At 42.0% G+C, this 26,260-nt stretch overlaps 1 protein-coding gene across 5 annotated transcripts in view; it reads right to left on the bottom strand.

Moving 5' to 3' along the window:
• The window catches only part of rims2a (regulating synaptic membrane exocytosis 2a), a 155,580-nt gene that overhangs the window by 22,256 nt on the left and 107,064 nt on the right, over positions 1-26,260 (bottom strand). For 4 of the 5 annotated variants that reach the window (XM_085422580.1, XM_085422581.1, XM_085422582.1 and 1 more), the window contains 4 exons: positions 24,997-25,103; positions 14,371-14,471; positions 10,315-10,481; positions 2,708-2,952 (listed from right to left, as the gene is read on the bottom strand). In XM_085422580.1, coding sequence (XP_085278706.1) covers positions 2,708-2,952; positions 10,315-10,481; positions 14,371-14,471; positions 24,997-25,103 — 620 coding nt within the window. Of the gene's footprint in view, positions 1-2,707; positions 2,953-9,525; positions 9,754-10,314; positions 10,482-14,370; positions 14,472-24,996; positions 25,104-26,260 lie in introns of all 5 variants that reach the window. The other variant, XM_085422585.1, reaches the window with a different exon arrangement.

Raw genomic sequence — 26,260 nt, 5'->3', positions numbered from 1 at the left:
GTAACAACATAGTATAACAAGAGCGAAAACCTCTGCCACTCTCCGGATAGTGTTTACTTGTAAGGGAATGATACTGTATTTTCTATATATTCATTTTTGTTAGCCTGTCCTGTCCAAGGTAGTTGGGATAGGCTCCAGCCCCCCGTGACCCTGACAAGGATAAGCCGTAGAGAAAGGATGGATATATTCATTTAGTCTTCTGCGTGTGGTAAAAAAAAAATCAGATAAGGGTACCGTGACAGATGTTTAGGTTGATTGCACAAACATTACGTAGGTTGAAATTTACTGATTTGTAAGTAACTGAACATGAATATCTTGAGCTTAATATTCAATATTATACTATAGTATATATAAAAACAGGCAGCTCGTTTTATTTCTCTCAACAATACGTTCTTTGATGATATAAAACATTTTTTAACCAATAGATCATTGAGTGGAGCTTGAAGACCTTGGTGGATGTGAGTCAAATTAGAATGACTTGTTAACGAGACCCCACTTTACACGTTTTATCAGAATTCATTCAAAACTTTTCGAGCTATCCTGCTTAACGACGCACACAAATACTGCCAGAAACATAACTTCATTGCAGGAGGTAATTATTTCTTCTTAACATCTAATTAACTAGTGATTAAAAAGCATTTCTTGATGCACTACTGAACCTGAGCCTGAATTAGAATCAGCTTAACTGGCCAAGCATGCAAGGACTGTGACTGTTTTCAGAATGAACACAAAGAAAAAGAGAAATAAACTCATAAAATTGACTCCCATGTGTCCACTGTTTGCTTTGTACTGCTCACTCAGTTCCTGTTACAACCCCGAGAACTAAGAAAGTAAATTTCCATCACTTCAGGTAGCATATTTATGCAGCAGTTAGCAGTTGTTGGTCTAAGCATATTAAAGCACTCCTACTTCCTGTAAAGTGTACCATCTTGCACTGTGGACCGAGAGAATGACGACTGAGAGCCAGAGCTGCCAAATTTGTACACACTACTCATGGCGGTCACCTGGGAGCACATCCATTCCACCTGACTAACCAGTGTTTGTCAAAGCCAGAGTCGTGCTGCTTGGCTGATCTACCCATCCCCCATTGGCACTGCACACACAACCCCCCCCCAAAAAAAAAACAAAAAACAAAAAGAAAAATCAGCCATGCTTTTGAATGCACCTTTGAAACGGGCAAAGAGCCTCCCAGCACAGCGCACAACAAAGTAGGACACAAGGCAACTTAGCAGTGTACGTGCTGGTGCAGAAACAAATACAGATACTGAAAGGGAGATGCATGCACACTCTTACTAACTCCCTCTGATGCACTTAAAAGCAATGAGTAAAATATTGATAGCCCGAGGAGGTCCGGGCTGCTCAGTATGTGCTCTGTACGCACTAGGAAAGAAAGTATGTTCATGTGTCTGCTAAAATGAGTATCTTCAAAATCTGTATCCATATAAAAGTCAGAATAAATGCCATTTGTTTCTACTGGTCTCAAAATTGAACTTCAGAGGGTTCATCTTATTCAGCAACAAAAACCTTCTTCATTGTCAAAAACATTTGCATCTCCTAGCTATTATACGATAAAAATCGTATAATAGCTGCAAAGACGGGCTAATTGTCATATTGATGTGATTAACAGTTAGTACCGTTATTAACCCGCAGAGATAAGGCAGCAGCCCATGTGCCAGTTAAATCACGAGCCAGGGAGGGGTGGGGGACAGCACAACGCCACGTGAGCGTACCATCTCTCCACTTTCTCGCTCGTCCCTCCTCATCATACACATGCATTCACCCCCTGCTGTGGTATTGGAGAAAGCGCTAATGGACAGAAGTGATTACTGGCCACCTTAAGGTTGAATAGGCGAGATGAATAGATACGGTCACAGCCTTGCAGGGGGAGTGGACGAATTGCCTGACCTTCGCATGAAAAGACCAGACTCCAATCTGTCATCCACAAACTTCGCTGCACACCACCTGCTAGGCTGTTTTTTCACACTGTGTGGCACCAGGTAATGAGCAATTTTGAAAAGAAAGCAAGATGGGAAAAAAACCAAACCCAAAAAACAGAACACCTTGCAAAGTGTAGAATAGCGAAAGCCCCTTTTCCACAGCAGAAAAATACACATTACTACTTTCAGCTACAACACACCCTTTCTTGTTCATATCTCGCACGTGCATGTGGTCTCACATGTTCTCACGTGCACCCGGAAACAAATACAACTGCAGATGGCAATAGTAAAAAAAAAAATCACAGTCAAAAGAGCATCAAACGAAAAAAATGTGACAAATATTGAAAATTGTGTTTTAGTTGTGTTTGGAAGGATCAAATCCAGTTTCCCAGAATGAAAACATGAAAACACAAATTTGCACATCATAAGCACAACAAATGAGCAGCTTTGGGCTCGGAAAGGACAACTCAAACTGAGTAAAATATCAAAGAAAAGAATAAAGGGAGGTAAGCAAAAAGGGGAGAGAGGAGTTGAATTCACTGTTACCTAGAGAAAAGAGAAAACATTGTTAACAGTATTTTCTTCAGCTCAAAGCCCTTGCACTAAAAAAAAAAAGAAATCTGAGGGGAAACTGGAAATAGAAGAATTAGTACTTGGTATCAAGAACAGAGCGAGACGAAGCAAAGTCAACACAGAGACAACGAGAGGCCACGGGACAGATGCAACACTGAACACTGGGAGCACGCTGGCTGTGTGACTGGATGCCCTACCTGTTTGGCTGAGTTGAGAGGTACTCCGGCTCTTGCGCGACATGCCAACCATGGCCTGCATTTTGGCACCAATGCTGGAGCGCCTCTTCTTGTCGTCAGTGCCTACCGTGCCAACCGCCGTGTCCGACTGACTGCCGTCCGTCTTCTCCAGGTTACACATGTCGCCACTGATGCTTGTGCTCTTGGTCATGTTCATCCCACCCGATGAGCCCATCTGCCTGTTTTTCATTTTGGATGCAAAGTCACTGTCAGCCACCACCATAGATGGGGGGGAGGGAAGGGGACAGGTGAAGACAGAGAAGAGAGGACAGGGCAGAGAAGGGGAGAGAGGAAGCCAGTGGAGGGGGATGTGAATGGAGAGATGATGGAGGAGGAAACAGAAGGAGAGGATGGAAGAGGAGAGGAGAGGGATAGTAGATGACAAGGTGTGGGGTGAAAAGGAGAAAAGGACAGAGTTCAGGTACAGGAGTTCATGACTTACAGTATAGATGAGGTTAACACTGATGTAGTGTATATTCTAAAGCCTTTTCATGCAGTGAAAGACCAACCATAGCCTACTCTCCAGCTCTGTAAATGGGTTTGTAAAAGTTTTGAAGCCGTTTGGGAAATCGGGAGTAACATAGAGTTAATACTCTGCATTTTATCTGTTAGGTTATTTCGTTTTTTGATTTAAGATGTCTAAAGACACTAATCAACTAAGACTCTGGTATTATTCTGAGTATTAATTTAATAATCAAAGTATTAATTTATTAAATGAAAAGTTCACGGACATCCACAAGTAGGTAAGAGTTGTGATCAAGCGCTCAAAGCTGCACACAGAAAAGTTGCCTGTCATCAGCATTATTCTCCAGTTCCTGCAGTTTGAAAGGAAATAGGCCAGTGTTCAAATGAGGGTCCTATTTTAGCCCTGCCAGTAAAATTATCTTTAAGAGACAAATTACATTCTGTATCATAGGCTCTGAATTCTTAATGGGATAAGTTACGTGTAGCACCCTCATTAATTTAAGTGTCTGACCTCCATCATGTAACTGTGTTGCAAAGACCACTCATAGAAAGATGTGCTGGGTAAAACGGGAAGGTTTAATACATTTTGACGGCTGATTCCATCAATTAATTCAATCGTACTCCAAATTTCACATATATCAGACACTCTGCTGTATTTGATAAACGCTGGAGTTTATGTCTGATATGGTTGCGACATCTCATTATCCTGCGTATGAACACAGTGGTGCTTTTAGTTTAGACAATCAGCCGTGCCTAAACATCAGCAGTCGACCAGGCCTTCGTCTGTCTCACGCACATTCTCATGCAGTTAGCTCATAAACAACATATGGAACCGTCATGAATGTGTGAGCACGTAGTAATGGCTGCTCATGTCACTCCTTGCTATGCTGGCGTGGATAGTATACACTGGCACATGCGTATCCTGTTTTGGCGGTCTGCACTTCATATTTTGTTTTTCAGCTGCTGTTGGTGAAATAAATCAGGTGTGCTGTTAAAGAGCACCTCGTACCCCAGCCAGCAGTAGCAAACCTTTTGTTTATACCAGTTCTAGCACCAGTGGCTTCTGTTAAGTATCAGCCTGTGCTTCAACACATAAATATTGAATGCTTATTGGGAGATTAGCGCCTTTGATCGGTTATTGCAGCCCAGAGGCTTTGAAGACGACTCCAAGCGCTCGGCCGGCACCACGGGCCCGTGTGCTACAGGTGACATTCTAAAATATGCTCTTTCACCATCATCGCAGTGAGGCTGCATTTTATCTGCTCCTCACACGGCGATCGCGCCGCTTCTTTCATTACATCAGCACAGCAGCGAGGTCAGGGGGGATCGTGGCCTCTAACAATGATTGCCAGCTGAGGTTAAAATGCATGAGCGCAGAGCTTTCAATTAGAAATTTATGTTCTGTAAAATATTTAGCGACACAAAATAGGAAATGAGATGAAATGTATTCTTCTGATGGAATAAATGTCTCGTCTAATTCCCTACTTGTCTAATAGAACACACAGTGCCTGTCACCACGTTTATATCAAAGGCAAACTTTAATCCTTCTCTAGGAGGATGGCCAATAATAATATTTAATCTAAAGTGATGAACACTGCCGGTACGTGGACACATTCTACCCATTATCGGAACAGATGAATTATACCCAAACCACTAAGGGTCTATGATGGTTTGTTCCCTAAAGGGTGAACTTGCAACTGGATTGAATAAACATTTGGCTCTAACTGAATTGACGGCGCTTTTATTTTTCGTTTGTTTGTTTTTTTGTCAAAATGCACAAACATCTGCTCTTAATGGACACACTGTTCTAAAGTAAATCATAGTCTCACGATTCTTCATACTCTCATAAACTGGTGTAAAAGGACACCTTACTTTGATTGTCCTCAATAAAAACAAGTGCATAAAATCTCTCGCAACCTCAGCTCAAAGAACACAGAGCTCCTCATCATGCAGATTGCTCACCATGCATTTTCATCTAGGCCAACATGTTCCCAAAGCATAACCCAACCCCAAAATACCTTCGAAATCTTTGGTGTTGCAAAAATGTAGACAGGTTTTGCTACACAAAGCTGTCTTTAATAGGCCAATCTCCATACTGTATCATGTATTGATCATTTTTAGAAACCGATGGTAAACATTTAAATAAAGTCTTCTAAAAGGAAATGAGTCAATAGATATTAAGCAACTTTGGGGTGAAATATACATTTTATTTATTTAGTCTCACTAACAACAAGGAAGGAGCAGCTGTTATTAAAGGTGAATCATAAATGATGTATGGAAAAGTGCAGGTACCGTGGCAACCGTGCCCCAAATCAGAGCATTAGCATGCGTTCATGCCTGTCAAATTTCTTTTGTGTTTTTTTTTTGCAGAGGTTGCAGTGAGCAGAATGGAAGTGATTCATTAAAGTCTGGATCTCATATTTATCTTAAGCTGTAACTTGGATACGACAGTCTCATTCAGAGCAGAGATTTTCGCTTCTGTCTTCAAAGGACTAAAAACACACACGGCTATCATGATGCTCGTATGCCAAGCCTGTTTAATGTGTAGCAGATGTGTATTTACACTGTGACCTCAATACATAGGAGATGACTCATAAATAGATGTAGCTGGTGGCCATGTTTCTGCTAAATCACACTGCTTTACTACTTTCACACACACAGATAAGGAGAGCAGCGAATGCATCTTTTGTAACTTGAAGCACATCGCGTGTCACTTGCTGACTCCTCAAATCATCTCGATACATGTGATTGACTGTTTTCAGTATTCTGACTTCAAATCTGGAGGCTCTCATAGAAAAGCTTTTTTACCTATAGATATTCTCTGCTTGATTACGGTTCAAGTTCTGAGATTTGTGGCTTCAATGCCCAGTGGCACAATTGACTATGCAGTGGCATGAATAACAGATATGCTAAATGTTCTATCTCATACATGCTCTATCTCACAGATCCTAAGATTATTAGCATGCAGCAATTTTGTTTTTTCTATTGTGTGCAGCTGCAAAAATCATGACTCAGTGAGCAAACCTGAATGAACAAAACGACGCAGAGTGTTTGATTTTTTATCTCTCAAAAAGCAGAATATTGCATTACTCACAACTAGGTGGAATATCAGTTTATACTGTAGCTGTCATGAAGGAACAAGGGTTGATCACACAGATGAGAGTTGCCAGCATTTTTTAAAGTAGGACCAAATGAGCTCACTTTCAGTCAAGATGAAACACGTTGCAACTGCAGCATTGTAGCTTAAATCAAATCTCTGGGACGCGTGTGCTCAAGTCGGCTTTTTTCAAATCTCATTTGTACGTTTCCGGTGAATTCACTGAAAGTGATTACCCCGTGGTCATCAGTATGAGGTTTGTGATGTGACACATAAAAACAGGGAAATATCGAGGAGTAGCTGGAGACAAGGAGGAGGTCTGAGTCGACAAGTTGCACGTGCAAAACATGACTGCAGGGGAGCAAGTGAAGAACACGGACTGATAAAATACTGATGCAGCATCCCAACACAGCACAGCACATACAATAAAGCGATATACACAGCAACTTCAGAGCAAACCGATGGATGAGTGGGCAAAGCGTTAGGACTTCCTAATCTTCTGTTTGCACTGTATAATCCACGATCCACTGTGTAAGTACAATTTACTTACACTTCAGTGGATCTGCTCCTGTTTCTGCATGTGCATTTAGCCTCCTACGCGCATGTGCAGAGTGCACCTTCTCAATCAGACGGTGCACACTAGTGTAGAGTTAATCATGCGTGAGAGGGTGTAGCTTTTATCTTAATGTGTTTTCTGTTAAGACCGAGGGGCAGAACTAATATTGGTGAGAAGCGCTTGCTTGGATCCTGCTGTGAATGTGATTTGATGGTAAAGACATCTTATCAGGAGTGCAAGCTAAGCTTCTTTCTGTTGGCCTTCCAAATAAATTTTGCTCTTGAATTTGCTCTTGACACAATTTTCAGACCTGCTAGTCCAGCACAGTGCAAAAATGAAACCACAGTCTCTTGTGGTTTACCAGGAAATAGTGTCATGTTAAATATAGTCTTAACATGTTAGAAGCCAAGCTTCTAATATGCCAAGGCAAGAAGCCAAGGCTCACTAAACATTTAGACATGAAGGTCCACTCAGAAAAACAACAGCTTTTATGATGTGTAGTAAAATATCAACAGTTCACCTAACCTCTGATTTAAATAAGTCTTCGACTTTATATTTACTGTACATCTCTATGCACACTTTGTGTGAATGTGACTATTATTATTATTATTATTATCATCATCACTTGTATGTACAGTTATACGTTTAATACAGGGAGGCACTTTGTTGAACCTCTTAGCAAATCAAAAATTGATGTTTACGAGGGTCTTGCAGTACACCTTGTGGTAATGCTGGATTTACAGTACTGCATTAAATTTGTGCCATAACCTGGTGCTCACTTTCTCATAAATGTCTCATAAATATTGATCAGCAAAAGGCTGATACCTATGTGAAACATAAGGCAACAGGCTGTGATTGTATCTAGCACACTAATAATCCTAATAGTATTTTTCCATAGTAAACATGCAGTTTTTCTTGTTTTCATTGCTCTTTTTCATTGGTTCGAAGGTCTTCTCTACTTCCTGCATGTTGATAAAAGTAACTGTTGTTTAAAAGCATGAAACATGAAGAGCTCAGTTTTCCTCGTGGTGTCAGAGCATTGCAGGCATATGGTAAAAGCAAGCTCTGATTAAGTGCAGTACTATAAATTCAGGATAAAGGTTATTCTTTAGATAGTAACTGTAGAGTTCAGATTATCTGATGTGTGAACAGACTGCATGGACACCAACTGTTTTCATGTCACTGCAATTATACACTGCTCAAAAACGTTAAAAGGAACACTTTAAAAATACATTCGATCCCAATGGGATGTGTGCATGACTCACAACACTGGAGCGTGCACTTATTGAGATGACCACTGCTGTCCTGGGAGATCTCCCCCAAAATCTGGACCAGAGTATTACTCAGTTCGTCGACAATCTAAGGTGCAACTTGGCAGCTTGGACTGAGTAAAACATAATGTCCCAGAGGTGCTCTGTTGGATGTAGGTCAGTTGAGCATGGAGGCCAGTCAGTAGTATCAATTTCTTCATCCTCCATGAACAGTGTGCTTACTCTAATTACATGAGGCCGGGCATTGTTGTGCACCAGGAGGACCCACTGCACCAGTATAAGTTCTGACAATGTGTCCAAGAATTGCATCCTGATACCTAACGGCCGTCAGGGTGTGTGAGGCCTGTGGGTCCCTCCATGGATTATGCCTCCTCAGACCATCAAGGACCCACCACCAAATTGGTCATGCTGAACGATGTTACCCTTCCACGTCTGTCACATGGGCTCAGAATGAACCTGCTCTCATCTCTGAAAAGCACAGGGCACCAGAGGTGGAGCTGCTGATTCTGGTATTCTATGGCAAATGCCAATCAGGCTCCAGTGCTGAACAGTGAGCACAGAGGCCACTTGAGGACGTCGGGCCCTCAGGTCACCCTCATCATGTCTGTTTTTGATTGTTTGGTCAGAGACGTTCACACCAGCGGTCTCCTGGAAGTCATTTTGTAGGTCTGGCAGCACACATCCTGTTCCTACGTGCACAAAAGAGCAGATACCAGTCCTGCTGATGGGATAAGGACCTTCTACGGCCCTGTCCAGCTCTCTTAGAGTAAGTGGCTGTCTCCTGGAATCTCCTCCATGCTCTTGAGACTGTGCTGGGAGACACAAAAATCCTTCTGGCTATGTCACACATTGATGTGCCATCCTAGGGGAGTTGGACTATCTGTGCAAGCTCTGTAGGGTCCAGGTACCACCTCATGCTACCAGTAGTGACACTGACCCTTGCCAAATGCAAAACTATTGAAAAAACAGTCAGAAAAGATGAGGGAAAAACATCATTGGTCTTTACCTGGAAAACCATTCCTGTTTTTGAGGTTATGCACCTCTAATGCACCTGTTGATGATTTCAATACCATCATAGAAAAAGTTTAACACCAACCCACAAGTTGAACTGACTTGATGCTCTGATTAAAAAGTGTTCCTTTATCTTTTTTAAGCAGTGTAAAATATTAATGCTACTCTACCTTAGTATTGTTAAAGGTCAACAGAGCCACAGTTACACCATCATCAAGGTAAAGAGAGGAGGGTAGTCACCACACTCTGTCTTGCACGTCCTCATATAAATGTGCAAAAGACAGTCGTCCACTGGGATCTACAGCGGGATCTATACTACTGTTAGTAGTTTTCTTCATCATTGTTAGTCTACAGTTTGAAGCTGCTACACATGTGTTACCTGAGGTCAGTCTCTGAGATACTCCTTTGGTGCAAGTCCTCTTCTTTCTCCATCAAATCCTTCTGATGCTCTTCGCCTGCGTCTACCTTTCCCTCCCACTCCTTCCCCCCTCTCTGCACCCTTCCTTCTTTACTAGCCCCTCTGCCTTTTTCTCCTGCCTCCTCTTCCTCCCTCACTTCTCCTAACTGCTCATCCCCCTCCCGAGAATGGCTCCTCGATCGCAACTGGCTGAAGATGGAAACAGAGGCACAAAGAGCAGCACATGCAAAGCCAAAAGAAACAGAAAAAACAGAAAAAAACAAACAAAGCGTGAACAATGTCAACAACAAAAGAGAGACGAACACAGAGATGCAACGCAGCCATGATCAAAAGCAGACTGATTCTAAATCACAGAAGAACTAACGTAGACTTAAAGCAAAGCACCATGCAGAGGAGTTTGTTTTTGCTTTGATATGAGACGACACCCAAAGAGTAGAAATATGTTTAATGTTTCAGTGACTACTGCCAGATATGGACAAACTTCCCCCACAGCGTGAAGGAACAGAGTTCAACCACTTGGCTCCAGATTCTCTAAAATGGAGCCAAACTTGAACTCATCACAGGGAGAAAATGACACGCAGCGCTACAGGAGGGGCATTTTCTCCTCGGGTAACCATGTGCAAACAGTTTCAAATTTGAAAACGTCTGGACATGGTAATGAATATGGGTTTCACCGCTGAGGGGGGCGGGGTTTGTCCATTCCAGCTTGATGGTAATTTAAAGAGCGACACAAAGTTTGCATCAGCCTACCGGATCTTGCGGTTTCCTTGCGGCCTTTCTGACTGGACAGACATGTAGCTCGTGCTGCTGAACCGAGAGGCACTACTGGTTCTCGACACAGCGGACACGTCGCTTACATCACTGTCCGACGACTTGGCTGACAAGTTGTCGGAGCCCCGTGGATCTCTGCCTGAACGCTGCAAAGAGGGCAAAGAATAAGACATAAAGTATGGTGACATCAGATATCACAAGTTTGGGGTTTTTTGAGCACTCAACAATTTTAACAAGTACAAAATGTTGTTGCTAAAATAGTCCCAATGAAAACTTCAACAAGTTACCAAAGGGTAGAGATTTCTAAAATGACTTCTACGTCTTTGCCTTGTAAGGGAAAACTATTTGATCAAGACAAGCAGTATTTCAGAAATAAGCTGTTGAATGTAAATAAAAAAGAAGAAATATGCACACTATTTTTACGTTAGGCATATTAGGTGAGCGACTTTAAAGGTCAGTATTTTAATTATGTAGTGGGAAAACATTGGGCTTGCAGTTAAATACCGCAGGGGTTCATGGTTTGAGATTTGGTCTTACCAGGTTCAGAGACTAGGAAAAGTTATAAATGACATCCACAATTTCAGCTTGACTTTCATTTTTGTGTACAAAAGGCTGGAATGGCACACGAAAGCATGTCTTCGTTTCATTCAGCTTCTGATCAGCATCCATTGTTTGTGTGTGTGTTGCAGGTTTTCACAGGCTTGTCTTGTTGATTTTAATTGACTTTTTACATTTGAGCTAATTTATGCTTTGGATCTATCTAGCATGGATATATTAGATGGTAAATGGACTGCTACTTAAATTGTGCTTTTCTAATCTAACTGAGCACCTAAAGCATTTGTTACTTGTCACCGGTAGTGTCGTGGCTGAGAGAGGGAGGACTCACAGGCAGGTAGGTGAAGGTGGATGTTTATTGCCGAAGGAGCGAGCAAACAGTACAGAGGGAGGAGATGGCTGGCTGACTGAATGAATGAATGAATGAATGAATGAATGGCCAAAGGACTGACTGACTGAACATACAGACGACATAGACATCAGACGTACATCATCAATGACCCGACACTGAATGGGTAGAACAGAGGGCTTAAATACACAGACTGGTGATAATGATGATAATAAGGGACCGGTGAGTACACAGCTGAACATAATGAACTAATGATAATGGGAAGAGGACTGAACATAATACACACAGACCAAGGCTAAGACAATAAAACAGGAAGTGGAACAGGCAGTAGATAAACAGTGAATGTGAACTGAAAACACTGGGTCACCGACCCAGGAACCCTGACATTACTATAGTTCTCATTCTCCCAGTCAGTGCTTTTTGTGCAAGATCTTGTCTAATATTTGCACACTTACTCACACTCTTTATAAACAAACATGATGCGTGTTTTAGAGTAACAAGTAAAATGAATTCTGGAAACTAGATTTTTGAATTGGGAACTAGGGCCAAAAAATAAAACTGTTGCAAAAGTGACAAAACTGCAGATTCTTCAATGGCCCCTTGAAGATGTCACACAAGCAAGCTCCTATGTTAAAATGCCCAGTTTCACAGCAGAAATAAACCTAACATTGGTCCAGGCCGGGCGTCGACAATCTTCAACATCAAAAGAGCCATTTTAGCTCCTCCCAACAAACTACGAGAGAAAAAGTGCAGCACACGTGTGTAACGTGGATTAACATGTTTATTTTCTATGAGTTTCTAACTTGAATATGTCAAGCTCTGCCTGCTCTTGCATTACTGTGTTCGATTAACAATGCAGACAAAGAAATAATGCGCACATTTGTGATTACACTTGTGATAAAGTTTACAAGAAGCTGTTGATCAATCACAGTCCATACAGTGTTGCTGCCAGAGACCAAAGATGGAACATTCATCAGCAACTGTTCAATAAACTAAATTTTTTGGACATTGTTTTGAAAGATATTTGCAGGCACTTAAGTTAAGCTAGCAAACATTGGAAATATTAGAAAGTCCAATTGTTCTTGATTGCATCACAGCACACCTGGGAACCTCGCTCTGCGCCGTTGGTTTCCTTTTTGCACGCTCTTTTCTTTTTCAACAACTACCCAGTTTAAAGCTATGCCTAGCAGTGTGACAGATTTGTGTGATAACAATTGGTTGTAGGTGCAATATGGCTTGCCAACAGCCTATCCATGAAATATGTAATCCAGTTTTGCTGATTGGCTAGTATTACTGGAAGGCTTTTTTGTGTGTTACATAGAATTGTTCATAACAGGTGTTTATGTCTGTGTGATGTACCTTCCTAACCAAGCTTGTTAGCATTAGCTGACAACTTAGGACTCCAAAGAGTCATCCAAATATGGTCACTCCTGGCTCTGAAACACCCAGATGGCAACAACTAAAACGCTATTCCCCAGGCTTTAAAACGGGACTTCATAAAACAAAGATTCTTGTCATGTCTTGTCAATTGTTTATATACAGGCTAAGGCTCTCATACAAAGCAGGGTTACGGGGATTAAGTAATAAGATGGTTTATAACTTACTTCAGCATGCAAAACAAGTTGGCAAAAGTCATTCCCTGTATGCCTGCTTCTTAATGCTTGTGATGTGCAATTTTACTGCTAATTTTTTAGGGTATGATTGTCACTGGGGAAGAAGCTGAATGTCTAACTAAAAACGAGCACTTTTCAGTGGAAGACTGGGTGGAGCAAAATCAGAGACTGTGAACTTTCCAAAAATTAAAAACAACTTGAGGTATCATCCTTCTGATTAACTGGATGAGATCCAGAATGCATCGCAGACATACAAGCATGAGGACTTGTAGAGTGCGATCTAAAAACTGCACCCACGCTTAAAACAGTCAAAAGTGGCACAAGAAGATGATCTTAAACAGGCGATCGGCCAAATTTCAATCAGGTAATGTGTTTGTTTTCCATTTTTGAAGACTTGTGATCTCCTGTAATTGTACTCTTAATACTTCATGTACATTTTACTAAAAAAATTAATGAATAATATTCTGATTTAGACATACAAAGTTTTGCATGAGTACTTAACCATAAGTGGCAGGAAGACAGTTACCATATACTGTTTAATCCAGTGACAGTCAACTGGCTCACAAAGTCGGATTCTACTCAACTAACTTTATACACAGGCTTTCCTGGAAGCTGAACTGGGCTGGGATGATCTTGGCACAGACTTAGTCCAAGCACATTTGTGAACGTGGATGTGTATATAATATCTTGTTATGTTTTGGTTGGCTGTTTACTGTAACTAAATCTGGACGGAGTGTTACAGTAACTGCCTTTATTAGCATTGTTTTTGTCAATGGGAAGATATTGCTCAACATACAAGGACTGGGGAATAATTTCAGCAGCTTTTTATAGACTCCAAATGCCATAGTTTTCATAGCATTGTCTTAAAAGGACAGAGGGGCTTCATCTGCTAGGTCTCAGACCAGACCGCAGTGAGACAGCAGGCTCTGGCCGAGCTCTCTAAACATGTTCAGGACTTCTCCAGAACAGAGTAGTAAACAGTGGACTTTACACACAATTCCTTGAAATTGCAAAGTGATGTATTGAAGTATTTGGCCTAAATGACAAGGAGAAAAATGTAGTTTCCCACATAGAGATAACTCTAGGTGGCTTTAGATTGTTGTCGTTTTAGATTTGTGTGCAATGATTTTGAGATATCTTATCGTTCCATTTACTTTTTCTGGGTTAACAATGGACACTGCTGAGAAACTGTTGGGAAGGATTAATAAAATGTATCCTGTGGCGCTGTGGATGCATGTCGCTTTTTAAAGTCAAAGCTTTGAATAAAGACGTGTATAATATATATCTGTGACTCAGATGAGCTGATTAGAAGAACAGCTGTATCCAGCTCTGTGTTTTCCAGCCTTTGAGTCTTTACCAGCTGCACTTTGTTTTGATATGTTTTGTGACCATATCTGTGCATGATGCAAACATCAGTGAGCATGCATTTTGGAACTTTGTGAACAGTGTTTGTGTAGGAACATCGTTTTCTGGAGTGTTGAAGCATAAATTAAGCAGACCTGGGCGTGTTTTCTTTACCTTGTGGTAGTCCTGCTCCAGTCTTGAGTCAGAACCAGCTCCCTGCTTGTACTTGTTCATCTTTAGTTTCATCTGTCTGGTCCTCTCCTCCATGTCCATACCTGAGCACAGAGACAGATGCGAGTCAGCTGGGAGCTGGTGGACTGTGAGGAGAGCCTCATGGAGGGGCATACTGTTATGGTGAGAGAGGCTTCTGTTGAGCTATGAGCCATGAGCTATGACGGGACAGATCTAATGGGAAAAGCTGAATGGTTGGCTGTTTTTAACAAACACAAACCCGTAAACATATGCTGCATAGAATAATAAACTAATTTTTGAAATCAATAAGTCCCACAAAAAATGCTGCTTTTTAGTCAGTCACTAATATTCAAATATTTTTATCTGACCTCAGTAAAACACATTTGAATGCTAAGCCAAATTACTCCAGTACTACTACAGCACTAACTGTAACAATACTAGTGATGCATTTTTAAAAAAAACTCTAGATGAAAGGAAATGATTAAACAACAAATTGAAATCCCTAAACGATCACATTAATTGGCCGAAGCATCCCTCTCGATTAAAACTGACAGGCATTTTAGTCCTTTTATAATTGCATAAAATCATCCGGTTTACCCATCTTATCACCTCCCAATTTCAGTTTAAGCTCTGCAAATGTGATTCTTACATTCGCAACCATGCACAGGCCTCTGTTGAAGTACAAATACCAATAAGAATAGGAACTGTGTACATTTTACAAACCTAAAAATGACAAAATAAGCTACAAACAGTTTCTACAGTAACCGTTTCTTTTCTGCAAAAATGTTCACCACATGGTGACTTTCCTGCTTTTTCCTGCATTTCCATTTTCCTGCTTACTCTTTGTCTCTACTTTTGTGTCATATGACCGCAGTGACAGAGTGAAGATGAATGCACACGTACAGGCGCCATGCTCACATGCCTTCATGTACACACTCGCACACAAAGAGAAACGAAAAAGCAAAGAAAAAGAGTAAAATAAAGGAATACAAGCTCAGAGCAAATGAATGACTGCATGAGTGAAGCGAAAGGAGTTGACGCATCACGCAGTTAGTAAACTACATGTGATTTCGCATCTCTCCCGGAGTATTTTGTTAACTAATAGTATTTAATTTAACTTTGTTAAATGATTGTAACTGAGCTGCTTTTGAAATTCCAGTGCAGTCAGAAAGTCGTTTTTTGTGATCGCTTCATTTCAGTGGTCGTGATAAATATGAGGTTAAAATTGAACAACTTTGAGTTCATGTTCTTTTATACCAACACGTTCTCATCCCAACTTGTAACATAGAAACGCATGTGACAAATCGCCAGTGTGTTACGCGTTTGGAGGCACGAGAGCCGTTTGGAATGAATCTATACATGTAAATGTGTTTTACGTTCTGATCATGAATCACTTTGGAAAACACTATCTGATAGTGTTAAGGTTATGGTTATGGTTAGGGTGTAACACGGCTGGAGCGTGTGTTACCGCCGCGAGTGGCATTCTATTGGGTTCAATTGAGAATCCAGAGCATCTCATAAGGACGCGGAAGGGTACCTTTCGTTACTATGAGACGCCTCGGGACATGACAAATCGTCTGTATGTTATGCGTTGGCAATGACAATGCTCTGTTTATCCAATTTTTATTGGACAGACAAGATTGGACAGTTCATCACAATAAATTGTGTTAGATCCTAGAAGACTGATGGCTTTTTCATGCTTGAAGCTGGAGAAACGAGGCAGTTAGCTTAGCTTATCATAAAAACATTTAACCTCGTGTGGTCTAGACATAAAAAGCTGAACGACCAGGACCTCAGAGGCTAGCTGCTTAACAAATTGTACCTTTTGTTTTGGACTGCAAAGAGACCACATTTTAAGTGACTCGGTGACTGTGCATGAATGTGTGCGGCAATCATTGTTTCATTTCAAAGCAAATCTGTGGAACAAGATCATGAAAACCATACTCACTAAAGTGAGTAAAATTTTTGACTGCACTGCATTAGCAGCGTTTAGGAACTCTAAGTCATTCAAAACCACACGAATCATCAAATTTCACTTGAAATAGGCCAAAAAGAAATCAATTTAGGGAAAAAGTAGCAAATCTATGTCTACAAAGAGAGTAATCAAAAGAATAAATCTGCTGTCATATGCTCACAGTAAGTTGTTTTTTTTTTTTTATCTTGGTAGAAAATGACAGTGTCTCACGTGCTGCAAAGAAACCACACTGGTGTGATCGTGATCATGCTTTAGTGAATGACAAGCCCACACAGTCTGTGTGCAGAAAAAATAAAGCAGCAGAAATGGTATGGAAGCCAGAAGCATCATCTACACAACAACGAAGAGAGCAACGCCGCAAGAAATTGGAGTCAAGCCAAACGGGAAAATAAAAGACGACTGAGATGAGGGGAGGCGGGTTTGAGGAGGGGGAGGGCAAGCCAGGAAGACGTACAGAGAGAATCACAGCAGAGGAAGGAGAAGAGGGAGCTGAGACAGAAAAGAAGGAAGGTGCAGAAGAAGAAGGGACAGACCTGAGTTCGTCCAACTTGGTGAGTCCGTGTCTTCTGGGATCACATCACACAATGGACAGACACAGACAGAGGAGAGGAAGATGGATGTGAGAGGATGCACGAAGGGTAAGGGGGAGGGCGAAGGAGGAGAGGAAGGATGGCTGGGAGGGCGACGCCATCACCAAAGGTCTCGGGTTTGGAGGGTCAGAGTAGACAGGAAGGAGTCGGAGGGGAGGGAGGGGGACACGACACAACAATACAACACGACAATGACAAAAACAACAAGCACAGAACACACAAACAAAATCATAGAGTACACCAAGAACACACAAACTCCACCATGGGGACAGTGAGAAGTCAAAATAGAGCAAAAAGGGTGCGAGGCCGGGGGAGGCTGAGGTAGAGAGGCCAAGAGTTTAGTTATTAGAAGTCAGAGAGAGAGGGAAGGGGAAAGGTTCTGTGCTTTAAAGGGGAAAAAAGAGCTGAAACAGGAAAGAGATGTTAATGTACCAAACCAGATAGAAACTTGAGACCTCTCTGCAGGCAGGTGAGGAAAGGAGGAAGAGGAGGAGAGAGGGGAGGGGGAGGAGGTATATAAGGAGAAGTGGATGTCACTTGAACCTGCATGGGGCAACTGTGGGGAAACAGCCTGGAAAAGTAACATGAACGGAAAAAAAAGAGGAAAAAAAAAAAAGAAAAACTGAAAGCACAGAGCAGCGAGCACACAAAAGAGAGACGGCTACCTCACACAGTTTCACCAAGAGAACGTTCAAACTGACAAAAAATAGAGACATCACCTGGGTAGAGTGCGAGAGGTTTAAATACACGAAAGTGTACGCTTGGGCGCGCGCACACACACACACACACACACACACACACACACACACACACACACACACACACACACACACACACACACACACACGAGCATCAGCCACAAGATCTCTCTGAAAAGTCACACAATACCAACATTCGACTGCCTGCTGCCAGGCATCTCTGTTGATTCCGATAGATTCACATTGTATTCATACGCATATTTCACTTGTCTCTGTATTATTCATGTTCTTCCTTTCTTCCGCTCGGGCCCCCGAAATATTCTGTTTAACTCCAGAGATGAAGTGTGCTTCTGTTTCCTCTGCGGCTACCAAGACACTTTCACACGTTTTGATCTCGCGTCGAGACAGCTGCTCATTGACTGACCCGACCTCAGTTCACAGGTTTAACATCGGGGTCCGGTTTGTTACCAACCTTCTCTCTTTTTTTCTCCTGTTCTGTTCTCCAGCCCTCCCATCTGATCTCTATCCCAGGGGCTGAACCTGACAAATCAACAGTAACGACCAGGAGAGCCTTCATTGTCCTACACACCCCCCCCCCCCCCTCCCATACACACACACACACACATACAGAGAATTTGCATTTAGCTCAATTAGCACTCACTTAGCTTGAATAATATGGTGTCACATGAATTAAAAGACAATGTGAGGCATCTGCCTAGCTAGCTTTCATGAACGTAATAGCAGTGTGGTTTAGCTTCGTCAGTCATTCCAGGAAACACACAGAAAATATGCAGAGTTGGAGAGAAATGAGAAATGGATGGAGTGAGAAAGTGAGAGAGACTGACTGAAGACCAGGCTAGCTGTAGGTTCATCACAGATTGGCCTGTGGGAAGCAGAGGCTTTGAAGACATGCCTCTCTGCATCCTGCAGACGCACTGAGAGAGCTACTGGGTTTTTAGCTCAGAACAGCAGATGTTTTATGTTTTATTTTAAAGCCACAATCCTAAATCTGGTTCTGTTGTCAAAACGTACCAGCAAGCGGCATAACAAACTAACATAAATGAGGCTTAACTTAAAGGAAGGTGAAGGCGTGCCACCATGGGAACATTTCAGGAACACATTTCATGCTTCCTATACATCCATGGGCAAGGATCAGGTGTCATTTAAATAACGCTGTTATTTGTACAGTGCTGACAAAAAAATCAGTAAAGAAATTAATATAAAGGGTAAGAAATCTATAAAATGTATCACTATTTTTTAAGGCGCTAGAAAAAAACCCCCAAAACAACAATCTTTTGTGGGGGGTTTTTTCATAGTTTTAAAATGTCAACTCCAAGATGCACTGCAATACCACACCAAGCAAGAAGAGACTGAAAAATAGAAGGATGCCATCCAGAGGCTGACAAAGACACCTCCTGTTAAATCAAAGGTGTGTCCGTGTGTGTCTATGTATATATATATATATATATATATATATATATATATATATTAGGGGTGCAAAGGTACACAAAATTGACGGTTCGGTTCGATACTTTGGTGTCACGGTTAGATATTTTTTCGATACAAAAAATGTTCATGCCTTTTTAATTTGTCATTTATTAAAATTATAAATATATATTTTAACTCAACTTAAATTTAATGTTGCTGAAACAACAAAATAGAAAAATCTATCTGATCGAGAAATCACTCATCTTTGGAAAAATAGTTTATTACAGAGAAATGTCTCTTTCCAAAATAAAAGCTATACTATACGCTTCTTCTGGGCTATATTCTCAGCAGCATATTAAACATATCAGGTCCCCATAAGGAGAATCATGTGCTAACGGCTGTCTAAATGACTCGGGTAAAGTTTGTAGCATGCGTGCTTGTTGTTTTTGTCTGCTTCCACTTGTCTTTGCACTAGGATGATGTCGGTGTAAATGTGCAGTCATATTCGTTGTGTTCCCACTAGTGCTGTCAGCGTTAATCTTGTTAAAATGACATTAACGCCATAACGCGGCAAATCTCCGTTAACGAGTTACCGCGGATCGCCCCGTGCATGGGGCTGGACGCTGTCAACAGGTTAACGAGCTAACTTCGCTAACACAGTAATTCTCACCAATGTAATTGAGCATTGCGTGGCACATCTGACATACTGTTTTACTTTAGTCCATGACTCGCTTACCATCAGGGTCATGCTTCACATGAAAACCAAAATAGTTCCAAACGCCAGATCTGAATCAGGGTGGGGGAGGTTCAATTTGCCATTTTGCAAAGAGCTTAGCTTCTGTCTTGCTAGCTTGTGCTGCACTCAGTGGATCTGCACTCTACAGTGCAGCCTAGGCGGAGTAGTTGAACGCAGATCCACTGAGCGCTCAACACAGACAGCATCGTCAGAAGAAAAGTTGATCAAATAAATTAAAAAAAATTGTATTGTTCGATACATATGCGTACTGAACCGAAAGCACTGTATCGAATGGTTGAATATCGATACGAGTATTGTTGCACTCCTAATACATACATATATATATATGTGTGTGTGAGGGTAGAATCCAGTTGAAAGAGTCCACACAAGGACAAGTCAAAGGAGCTTGCAAAGAAAAGCATCTGGACGTTTCACCTCTCATCCGAGAAGCTTCTTCAGTTCTAAGGTCAAATGGTGGAGAGTCCCACATTTAAACCCAGTGGGAGTTTCCCCCCACAGAGGGACAAAAGGACCCCCTGATGATCCTCTAATCACCTGAGTCAAGGTGTGAAAATGGGTGTGGATCACAATCAGCCAGGGTTTCGGGTGTGTTCATTGTGAAACCTGGCCCCACCTTATCATGCGAATTCCTGAGGTCAGATGGCCCAGGATGTGAGTGGACGTTAAGGCGTCTGGGAAGGGAACTCAAAACTGGATTATAGATGGCAGACAGTTGGTGTCGTAAACCCCCGCCTCTGTTCAAAGATGGTCGCTCACAGTGGACGTAAATGGCTTCTTTCACTCCTCTTTCAAGCCATCTGTCCTCTCTGTCCAAAATGTGAACGTTGGCATCTTAGAAAGAGTGACCTTTATCCTTAAGATGCAGATGGACTGCTGAGTCTTGTCCTGTGGAGGTGGCTCTTCTATGTTGTGCCATACGGTTGTGAAGTGGCTGTTTGGTCTCTCCGATGTGGAGGTCTGGGCATTCCTCGCTGCACTGTACCGCATACACCACATTGTTAAGTTTGTGTTTAGGAGTTTAAATCTGGGACTCTCCGCCATTTGACCTTAGAACTGAAGAAGCTTCTCGGATGAGAGGTGAAACGTCTTCAAGTAACTTAAAGAAGTCCAGACGCTTTTCTTTGCAAGCTCCTTTGACTACGATGACCTGGATGACTGAGAACCTTAACAGACACACAAGGACAAAGTCAGCAATTCTTCACAGAAACCATATTCTATTAGAATACTTTCAGTGAGTCCATGAGCAATAAACAGCTATAGTAGATACTATTATTATGCAATATTTTATTGCTACAAGCTTCGCTAAACTTACAAACTGAAGTAAATACTATAAAACAAATGACAAGTAAAGCAATGACTGTTTTTGAGCTGGTTCAGTTTAGCTTTGAAATGTTCCTGAAATATTCAGTCAGTTAAGCTTGATACTCAGACCTTTAGACATATTTGTTGAATTTCAAAAGACAAATTTTAAATCTTTTTTTAAAGGCTTGTATGTAGAAATCATCATGCTGTGTACAGGGCTGATCAGACAAGCATGAAGAGGCCTATACGCAAGATTGATGCGCTTTTCTCTTTTTGACCGGGTACTTGTCTGGTTAGATACGTTGATTACTGTTCATGTACTCATATGAGAGAGAGTAAAAAAGACTTGTACCCTATCAGACCGACCGACCTGTGTCAGTGAGTGAAGGGTAAGGTTGCGTCCCACCATCAGACAGAGAGCCATTCAGCCCTCGCTGCTGGTCCTCCCATGTCACCTCTAAAGCAAGACATACACATAGATATACACACACACACACTGATTTTGACACCATTAGGAGATCTCCTTCCTGCGCAAATGTTTATTCTTCTCTATAAAATACTTTCTATGTCTTCATTTATTGATACATTGCATAATGAGCATTTTGTGTATTATGCTCTGTACCAATAATAGAAAGCTGCTGCAAGCATAAATTAAAACAAACAAACAGATAAGAAAAAGGCATCTTTACTACTTCAGCACTGAAATCAAGGACAGCTCCTTATCAAACATTATGAACTTTGCTCCATCTGCTGGCCAACAGAGGTAACAGCCTCTCAAATAAAAAAAAACTAAAAAAAAAACATTACACTCTGCAGTACTGCAGCAAAGTGTAATGCACAGGCAGCAGGAAATGCTGTTTATGTGGAACACTATCCTAAAAATGTCTCTATTCACCTTTACTCCATTACGCCATTTTTATTACTGTTTTTGGCAAAAAGGGACAATTTTCTTTGCACTAAGCACCAGTTATGTTTGTAAGAGACTGCCAGTCTTAATGGAGTGCATGAAAAGACTGTGTGCACAAGAGCGCAATAATCCATGTCTAATTGAAATGATTGGCAATTTCACAATGGAAATGGAGAGCTCTGTCTTTGTGAGGTGGAGCTGAGCAGAATTAATTAGTATTAAAGAAGAGGGCAGATTAGAGCTCTGAGGCCACGCTGGAGGCAGAGAAGGGCAGACCAACCAAACTTCCAATCACAGCACTCTGTATGCATTAACATCAGTTACACTACACACAAGTCTCTAGTTTGATCACGCAAATAAAGTCAGAAGGAACGGACCATGCTTTTTGGGTGAGAGATGAAACTTGGGCGAATAAAACACTTTGGTGCGACTGAGAGCAGCTCATCATCAAGGACCACAGCTGCTGCTAACTAATGTCACAGAAGGACCAAGAGAGCCCACACAGCAAAATCACACCATCACACTGCTCGGAAGACTTGCCTTTCCTCCCATTTACCGGTGGGCCTTGGGGTTTTTCCTCACTGCCTGCTGCTAGTGGGGAGACAGATGGAGGTTCATGAAATGGTGCAGCACTGAAACTTTACACTGTACGTCACCGTAATATCACAGCTCATTCCACTTGGGCCCAGATGCAGATGCACATATGCCACACAAGTGTGCACGCACGCACACATACGCACATATACCACAAGATCTGATGTGCACAGCAAGCGTTATTGCATAGAACTGCCGTGAGCTACTGGTTAATTATTCTGCTCAGTGTGTGATTATCAGAAAACATAGTTTTATAATATGCAGTTGTACAGTTATATTGACAACTCAACATACAACCATCTTACCATCCAAAGACACCATTAATTAACCCTGTTTAAAAATACAGTTTCCTTTTAGAGACCTTTCATGAATATCCAATGTGCCAGTGAGTGCTATAGCTGTCACAGTGTTGAGTAACAGCACCACACAGTCAAAGGACAGAAGCGTGCCACGTAAACAGATGGGAAGGTAGGAAGTAGAAACCGTGGGGAACTCCAGTTTCTGCCAACACTCTTGCCGCTCATTCAAGCCTGGGTTTGAATGTACTATACAACAGCGTGTACTGTACAGCACTCTCGAGCAAAACGCAAACTCCACACACTTAAAATGCAGAGGCTCACATCCGCCGTGTTTCATTTTTAAAGATCTGCCATGACACAAGAGTAAAAACCCGCCGCGTGTTCTCAGTGATAAACACACCTGGATGATCGTTTTGGGGTTCAGGCACCCTGGGCTCTTCCCCTGTTGCCACACATAAACAGATACACACATACAGGACAGTTAATGTATCTGCCAACTAGGCTTATATCAATATTCCAGCTTCTCCCAGGAATAATACAATAATATGGATCCAGTGTAGAAAGGTCCACACGCACACAAAAGCACAATCAGATTTGCTCAGCATAAGCCAAGTGTCACACAGCTCTGTGGGAACCACGGCGCAGGGTCGGATCAATGCTTCCCCTCTGCCCGTGCAGTGCCGCTGTCCTATAAGAAATAGACTAAAACACAGAGCAAAAGAAGGAGAGAGTGAGAGAAAGGAGAGAGATGTGAAAAGGCAGAGTGCCTGTCAAAGAAAAAAGGAAGAAAAAAAAAACAGGAGTAAGCGAGGCTGGGGGCAGGTATGAAGAGGAAGAACAAATAAAGGTGACACAAAGGAGCAATGGAGAGGTCCAGACACAGAGAGAGCTTTTGAGTGATAAAAAGATGGCAAAGATACAAAAAAAGACTGGGACTGAGAGAGAGCGAGAGCACAGGGGAGAGAGCGGGGCTGGCTGGCAGCTGTACAGAAGACAGGGAAAGGCCCTTGTGGACTCTGACAGTGATAAAAGGGTTGTGTGAATACTTTGACACGTTCACCAGAACTGCACGAGCTTCTTCTCTCCAGATTTATCTCAGTCGTTCCCCACAAAGCTTAGAACAACCCTTTTACAGCATCCAATTTAAAGACACGTGAAAACAATCATTGCCTTCATCACAGTGCTTCATATCACAGTTCATTACAACAACACGCAACAATTTGCCAGAGGAGTGCTGAGTAACACTAAGGACTTCACATGCCTCTGTACAATGTGAACAAATGCAGGTTTTGCTGTAATTGTGAAAATTGTGGAGTTTAGCACAAAATAGCATAATATTTGCTTCGGTGACGTATCTCAGCAGTCCAAATGTTTTAAAAATCGAATTATTTGCAGACAGTTAGTAATGATATCTGGTGTGTAACGTAAAGCAAAAGAACAGCAAGGCTACAAATCAACACAACACTGGTACGATCAGTAGGATCAAGGCACCACGATGGCACAGGACATTCTAACTGCACGTTTAAACACAACTGCAACGGGGGGGTTGGAGGAGGAGGATTCAGTATGCACAGATCAAGTTTAGCCTCCACTGAACTGAGCTACCCGCCCTGTTGCAGACAGGGTTTTGGCTTTTGGAGGGAGGTGCAGCTCGAGCAGCAATTCCCAGTCCGAAAGACGAAACCCGAACATTCAGGTACAGACCTTCACGAGGCTCTGTTCCTTCGTCTCCATCTTCTGAGAGAGGAATGGAAAAGGAACCGAGCAGAGATGTTAATGGATGGAAGGCCAAAGTGAAAACCCATAAAGCAATGAAAAATCCTTGTACTTTTGAGACTTCTACAACTTCTACCGAAGCGTTCCACCAGCTAATAATAATTATCCCTTTGGTCAGTGACACCAAAACCAAAAAGCTCTTCTTGTGACCCACAAGTTCGGGTCATAAAATAGTAACTTTATCGCTTTAAAATACTGAATATATGAATGCTCAAAATAAATTCAATTAGGTAGACAGTAGCCGTGTAATTTAAATTTAAAAAAGACATCCAGGTGACTTACTTCTGTCTTTGCCTGCGGGTGGAAGCTGTGGGAGTTGCCGACCTCGTCTACTGGACATAGGGGTACTTGTGGGACTGGTCTGGACGGACCCACTACGCGGATGTGCCCTATATGACAAAAAGTAGCAGACAATGGCATGAGACATAAAGTAGGAGCTCGATGTAGGTGTTGCAAAGAAGAGAAAAGCGTACATTTGATCGGAGACGAGCAACATGAAAAGTAAAACTATGTTCTTTAATGGAGAGCCAATACGTGATTTAATGTAGTTAGCTGGGGTCATTCAATTATTTACAATATATGTAAGGTCACATGTAATTTAGTCACTGCCAGACACAGCAGAAATCAATCAGTGATAGAAAACTCGCTGTTGACTTTATCTCCAATATAAAACCAATGCACACAGCGGTGATGTTTTGGCACATGGCATGGAAGTGGAGGGCTACATCGACTGTAGGGAGCTGAGCTGCAATAAAAGATGCCAGGAGTGAATCGCATGTAAAGTCGACTCATCAAGCTGCAGGAGAGAAGAGTTGAAATGCAGAAACAGCAGACCAGTGCGACCATGCGTTCAGACTGTCCCCGCAGGCTTCCAACTCAAAAACAAAAGAAGAAGAGGAAAGAGGACAAAAAAAGTAAAAACAGAATGCCATCCGAGGACAAACGGCATCAGTTGATGTTAGTAATGAAATCAAAGTAAAATGTCGGCCCATCACTGCTATACTCACTCAAGCGTATGAGCAGTGTGTCCCAAATTAAAATTTTTCTTTTTAATAAAAGGAGTCAGCAAGCTAGCTACGGTGTCAGGGTCATCGTGCCCGGGATATGTGTAAAGAAAATACAGCACATCCACTGGTGCTTTTGGAGACAAAACAGAAAGTGGCGTGTGACAGGTGGAGGTCGGTGGAGTGAGGTGAGCTGAGGTGAGGTGAGGCGGGGAAGCGGGGGATTAGGAGGGTGGGAGGTAGGTGAGTGTGATGTGGTATTTTTGGTTTATTCTGGGAGTTAGTCAGGGTCGGGGTGGGTGGGAGCTCATGGGACAGCTTCTGTACGGCTTTAAGCCTGTAAAGGTTTTAGCTGTACAAACATTTAGAAGAGGTAGAGCATCTCTGGAGGCAGAAATATTCTTACAGGTTGATTTAAAGCTCAGTGTGAGAGTACAGCACTTTTAGCTAGGCTGTCTACACGAACCCTAGTTGTAAAACCTCGGTACATGCTGCACATCCCTTGTTAAAAGCAGAATATTAGCCTTGATGTTTCAAATGTG

This window comes from Rhamphochromis longiceps, linkage group LG11, assembly GCF_057381845.1.
Source record: "Rhamphochromis longiceps isolate RC_006_pf linkage group LG11, R_longiceps_female_GT1.1, whole genome shotgun sequence".
Taxonomy (NCBI): domain Eukaryota; kingdom Metazoa; phylum Chordata; class Actinopteri; order Cichliformes; family Cichlidae; genus Rhamphochromis; species Rhamphochromis longiceps.
This window is presented reverse-complemented; position numbering and strand designations above follow the sequence as displayed.